The following is a 6,207-nucleotide window of genomic DNA, read 5'->3' as shown; positions in this document are numbered from 1 at the left end:
TGGGGGGGGGGGGGGGGGACGAGCTTTTCCTTTTTAAATCTTTAAGCAAATAGTAACATTTGACATGTTGACTAGCAGCCTCATTTGTTAAATGGGCCAGTAGAATTACCACTCTCCTAACAGGAGGATCAGTCTGACTTATTTGCCAGGGCAGGTAGTGCATGATTTAATACTTACCTTCCATAAACATGTCCTCAAAGATGACAAGAAACAGCCTGACAAGCTCAGGTCTACTTTAAACGCAAATTACTTTTTTCTTTAATAGCACCACTGACTTCGTTTAGCTTCCACAGTCTCCCTTTAGGAAAGGGATTTACAGAGCAGTTTCCCAGAAGCATTAAATTTAGTTATTATGGAATGATGAGGAAATAAATTTGCTTTTGTGCATTCATCAAACCCACCACGTGTATGTCCCCGTTATCTGCCTTAGCAAGAAAACAAACAGGCACGTTTCCACATCCAGCCTAGGAGAGCCAATCCTATCAGGAGAAATCGCTTGGCTGAGACAATGTCAGAAAGTGTGAGTTAGCAATTTTCTTTCAGTGACTGCATTCTTGTCACTGTGACATTTAGTTCTTGTTTGACCTTCTCTCCGTCAAGACTGAACATTTGGGTTTTACTGTAAATCTAGCTAATTATCAAACAGCACACTATTTCTGAGGCAGTTTCTCTTATTCATATTTATTCACCCTAGGATATGAACATAAGATTCCCCCCTGCTCCCAACAATATTCCTGAAGATGATTTTAAGATTATTCCAAGTTGAATTTAAGATGAATTGGGGCAGCCAAGTCACAGCAAAATAAGCCAGGGTTAGACAATGCCTTGAATCTTGGATGTCATTTGCTATGTGCAATGGGCATGTCCCCTCATTTTTCTAAGTTTCAATCTCCTTACGTATGGAGTGCGGTGTCAAGTGGAGTAGATAAAACAATGTAAAGTACCTTACCAAAGACCTAGGAAAGAGTGCCTTTTAAAAAAAAAAATCTGACTCTACCTCTATGGAAGCTAGCCAGAAAATAATCAGCCTGTGGTTCATATGAATGTTCAAAAAAAATATTTATTTATAAAAAATACAATGAGATAAGTTTATGCTGAGAAATGCAGCAATAAATACAGTTGAAGAAAACAGCAACTCTACATTGATACATTGGCACAAACAGGTAGAGCAAACATGCCCCCCAGACTTAAATGTCTTCAGGCCATTTTTGTGCTTGCTCCGTCAGAAACACCACTCGGAAAAGATCTGTCAGCTTAGGTAAGAAAATGAGTACACATATAATCACAAATGCACACTGATCGTGACTTTATTTAAAAATTAGCAAACAATATTGTAGAAACATTGATATGTAAATTTCTAAAATGCTGCATCTTAGATTTAGTTGGCAAAGACCACATTTAGCAATAAGCATGAGTTTAGTCTTCCATGTGGAAACCAGATACACTCAACTGTTAAAAAAAAAAAGTTTTCTATTGTTTGAAAATACCAGCTTAAAATTGTAAAAATGCATAGATCTTTAATAAAAGAATTGGCTGTACAAGAGTACTCCCCTTTCACAGTATTCCTTTTTACTTCATATGCAAGTTAATGGTTATGCTGTAGGATTTAACTGTTACAGCACTAAAAGGCAACTATTTAGGGAAGAGGCAGAAAAGGAAAAAGGAATGTATGTAAGGCAATTTTTTTTCTTAAGGTACAATAAGCATAAATGTTTAAGGAAGACAAGATAAAAATTACTCAAGGCTAGCTTGGTTCTCACTGAATAAAAACAATGGACTAAATACTGAGCTTCTCTGTGTAAATCTAATAATCAATGCCTTGGTCGCCATATTGGTAATCTCTGGGGTAGTCATCTTGGTACTCGCCATGATATTCATCTGGGTATTCTGCCTGATAATCACTATCACTGATTTCCGAGCCATTTGTTCCTGTTCCTTGACTTCCATTGTGAATGACAGGTTCTGTCGGAGCAGCACAGTATTTGGGATCATATACTTGCCGCCCAAGCCCGTACACACTCATTCCTTTCTGGGAAGCAACTTTGTTGGTACCCATCTGCAGAGAAATTGTTGAGTTGTCCACTGGTTGTAATGTTAACTTCTGATCGTAGATGTCTCTTCTGGTACCCGGTGCTAACATCCCCGCCTGGTATTAGAACACAGTATAAAAGTTAAAACAGCAGCCAAAATCTATGCTTGTTAGTATTTTATAAATTATGAAATTTACATTGAATGTGAACACTAATATAATAACTTTCATTTGGCTCAAGGGTAAAGCTAACTTGCCAAAATATCCTGATACTGAATCACTTTTATGAAGCAATATTCACTGGCTTTTGAGCTAAACCTTCCTTCAAATCCTTGCTCTGATACAAAGTTGCGATGTGGCCTCAAACAAGTTAACTTACTTTTTTTTTTTTTTCCCCTTTTTTTGTCTTTTTTACTGACCGGTAACGGGATCACAACCCTTGATGTCGTGCCCGTACCGGGGACCGGCAACAGGATCGCAACCCTCGGTGTTGCGCCCGCACCGCGCTCAGCCAGTGAGCGGGAACCGGTCTCCACATGGGATCCGAACCCTCGGCGGGAGTGCCGCCGCGCGCTCAAGCAGCACACTCTCCAGTGCGCCACCGGGCCGGCCCAGCTTACTTTTAGTTTTAGGTTTCCCATATGTGAGATGGACACGATACTACCTTCTTTGGATTATGGGAGAGGATTAGCCATAAAGAAAGTAAAAACAAAGCATAATGCTGGCACATCTGAAAGTTATATTTGAATGCCTGTTATGACCATATGCACTATTCAGCTTACCACTTTCAAAAGCTTATAACACATTCATCAAGAACTATGCTGAGCAGACCTTAAGGACTTGAGTCTTTTCAAAAGGCCCTGAGACACACAAGCCACCCACTTCAGGACAGCTACTCCACTCTCTTCCAGAGTGCAAGAACTCATATCTCATTTCTGCATGTATGTCAAACACACACTTCCAGATTTAAAGTGGGTGAAAAAGCAAACTTGAGTGGCAGCTATGACACACACAATGCCACGTGTGGCAGGATGTGTTCCATACAGGGCAAACAAGTTTCTTTTTGGGGTCATTAAAAAAATGTTTTTCAAACCATATCCCCACTTTTGTTGGATGTGAGACCTGTCTGCTTGCAAACGGTTATCAGAACCTCCTCCTGAGGTGCTGGTGGTCTATTCTCAGCAAGGACATTTTTATGTCTTGGATGTGGTGGTAGAATACCAGCATTTTCACCATGTTGCGTTTCTACCCACTTATGCTAGTTAAACAGTTCTTAGTAGAACACCTGATCATTTTACCTATCAGCTTAATTGATGGCTCCTTTAAAAAAAAAGCCACCAATTAAATGAGCAATCTTTTATTTGGATTTTGGAGCACAAACACTATAGTGAATCTATCTTTTTTCTTCTGGTTTGGTAGAAAGGCCAGCTGTTCTAGCTGCCAACAAAAACAATGATACCATACTTTTGTTGCTATAAAAAAGATTCCTTGATTTTTTTGCTTTCCCAGGAAATCTACTTTCCTAGGAATACACTCTAAAAATATTATACAAAAAAAATACCTATTTTGAACTTTTAGTGAGTAAGAATAAGGTAAGTGCTAATTTAAAGTAGCTCTTTGAACTCTTTGCTACCAGTGTAAAAAGGTATCGCTTACCTGGCTGGCTCCTTTGTTAGTGCCCATCTGCAGACTAATTGTGGTCTGGTCAAAAGGTTTGTCAGTTTGCATTTTGGGATCATAAAGATGCCTCCTGGTCCCATAGGCTGTCATGCCTGCCTGGCTGGCACATTTGTTGGTTCCCATCTTTTAAGTTAAAAATAAAATTAGCACTAATTTTCAGAAGTCAACAACATATGCACCACAAACAAAACTTTCTGTGCCACTAAAAAGATGGAAGGGGTGCAAATGACAAGTTCCTGAGCTGAGGCTCTGGTCATCTAAATATAAACTCTATGCTTTTACAAACAAATTTCAAGTGCTAACTTTAAAAAGGAAAATTTTCAAAACATTCACTGTATATAAAACCTCACAGCATAATTAACCATACCTAAACGTGCATACATGAACAGATGGCTGGATACACGAAAAGCTATTACAGTGGCAAAATTATGAATAATTTCCTCCTATTCTCTGTAGCAAAGATAATCAAATTAAGGGGTATCTACTTCTGTTATTTAATTGAACAGAAGCAATCTCAGGCCAGGCAATATGCCTTTCTACTCCAGATACGTTTTATAGAAAATGTGAAAGCAAATGCCAGGTGTTTTCTCTGGGAGCTTAACAAGAGCTTATTTAAGTTTCAAAATCAAAAAATTTTAATGGGAAAAGAGCTATATTTTATTCTTCCAACTCACATGTTACTGGACAGAGCCAGAGAGAGAGGCAGAATGAGTAATCTGAACTCAACCAAGTCCAGAGGAAGCATAATTAATTTCTCTTCCCCACTGAGAACAATACGGCTTCAGGACTAACCAGCACACCCTGTTCTACTGGTTGGGGACACGTATCTACTGTTGGCCTTTTTTCCTTAAAAACAAGATTTATTAAAGAAGCGCTTTATAACCAAAAGTAATAAAAGTTCATTGGGGAAGATTCACAAAACATATATAAGGGGGAAAAATTATTGTAATGCCACCATCAGGACATTTACTGTCAACATTTGTGAATATCTTTCTAGCTTTTTTATGTCATCTGTGTATATATTTATAGATACAAATGCATATACACACATATACATACAAAACTATGCATGTGCATTTTTTTTTAATTAAAAAAAAAAAAATCAGTGACCACAGTATTTTATAACCTGGTTTTTTTCTCCTTAACCTATCTTTTCAAACTCTAGTGTTTCATTTTTACATTATGAGTTCCTTTTATGGAACTGACTACTGTTTGGAAATTTACATTTTCAATTTCTCACCACTAATACAATTTTGCACTATACAAAAATAAGTCCACCTCACATGAACTCCATTGAGAGGGAGAGGCATCATATCAAGCACATATCAGAGTCAAGCCCACAGCATTTGGGGCATTTAGTGATGATATTTTTGTGACACTCTCCAGGGGAACGATGTGAAGGGAAAAAAACCATCTGAACTAAGTATTTCCCAAGAATTCTGACAACTTCTAACAGGGCTTGGCTGCTGTATCATGCTTTACTAATGTAAATAAATGACTTTGGCATCAAAGTTTTATAAAATTGCCTTATTTGGTCAACATTTAGGAATTTATAAAGTACATTTTCTTAAAAACAAAAAAAAAGACAAAATGATTAGAAAACAAATTTTATTTCCTGGAGAAACAATTGTCAAGTCAGGTGGCATACATGAGGCTTCTTTAAAAACAATCATCTTCACTGTCCCATGAACTTTATATAAATTGTATAAACCACATATCCATCCCTCCAAATCTACATTATAATACTTACTTCTATCTATTCTTTACTTGTCAGAGACTTAACATTTTGCACGGCAAGAATTAACGATATTGAATAAGTAATTGAATAAGCAATACCACATTACTGACCTGCAAACCAATAACACTTTGACCAGCTTTTAATTTTCCTTCATCAAAACGTCTTGTTTGTTTTTCTGCATATTTAACTCCAATGTCAATGGTTGTATGGAATCCTTTTGTTTTAGCCTAGACAGAAACATACACACTAACTGAAAAGGAACATTTAAGTAGATATTCTGCCAACAGAGTTTTACAGAAGGAACAACAAAGAAATATCTTCATAGACAAAGGCTTTATTAGGTAAGATCCAAACTAGAGGTGAAACCAAATTTAAGACTCTTCAGTAATAGACTGTACCCTCTAAAATGTGAGTATTATAATTAAGCTATCTAGTAAAAGGCAGCTGATGTCAGCAGCCTTTACACAAAGCTAATAATTACAGAAGAGACAGGCCCCTCCCCACCTAGACTAAAGCCCCACGGGAGAGCAATGACGCAATCCATTACTAACGTGCTAGGGATTTTTTAACCAGCCATTAAAGACATGTACGTACCAGACCTGCTAGAGCCACCAGTGTAGTCTGGACCTGGGTCATGTTTCCATTCTCAAAAAGATCATTTGCTTCAAATATATCATGTGGCTTCATACCATAAGCCTGAATAGCTTTAATAAAGTTGCCAATATTCTCCAACTATAAAGAAAAAGAGTCATATAAATTT

At 37.4% G+C, this 6,207-nt stretch overlaps 1 protein-coding gene across 1 annotated transcript in view; it reads right to left on the bottom strand.

Moving 5' to 3' along the window:
- Positions 1-1,040: 1,040 nt before the first annotated feature.
- CNN3 (calponin 3, acidic) overlaps positions 1,041-6,207 on the bottom strand; it is a 7,180-nt gene continuing 2,013 nt past the window's right edge. Inside the window, exons 3-6 of the mRNA XM_008589192.1 lie at positions 6,042-6,179; positions 5,558-5,674; positions 3,686-3,832; positions 1,041-2,146 (exon numbers count right to left, since the gene is read on the bottom strand). Coding sequence (XP_008587414.1) covers positions 1,805-2,146; positions 3,686-3,832; positions 5,558-5,674; positions 6,042-6,179 — 744 coding nt within the window. The 3' untranslated portion in view covers positions 1,041-1,804. The remainder of the gene's footprint in view (positions 2,147-3,685; positions 3,833-5,557; positions 5,675-6,041; positions 6,180-6,207) is intronic.

Source organism: Galeopterus variegatus, unplaced genomic scaffold, assembly GCF_000696425.1.
Source record: "Galeopterus variegatus unplaced genomic scaffold, G_variegatus-3.0.2 Scaffold5288, whole genome shotgun sequence".
NCBI classification, from domain to species: domain Eukaryota; kingdom Metazoa; phylum Chordata; class Mammalia; order Dermoptera; family Cynocephalidae; genus Galeopterus; species Galeopterus variegatus.
Note: the sequence above shows the minus strand (reverse complement) of the source record. Positions and strands in the feature narration are given on the sequence as shown.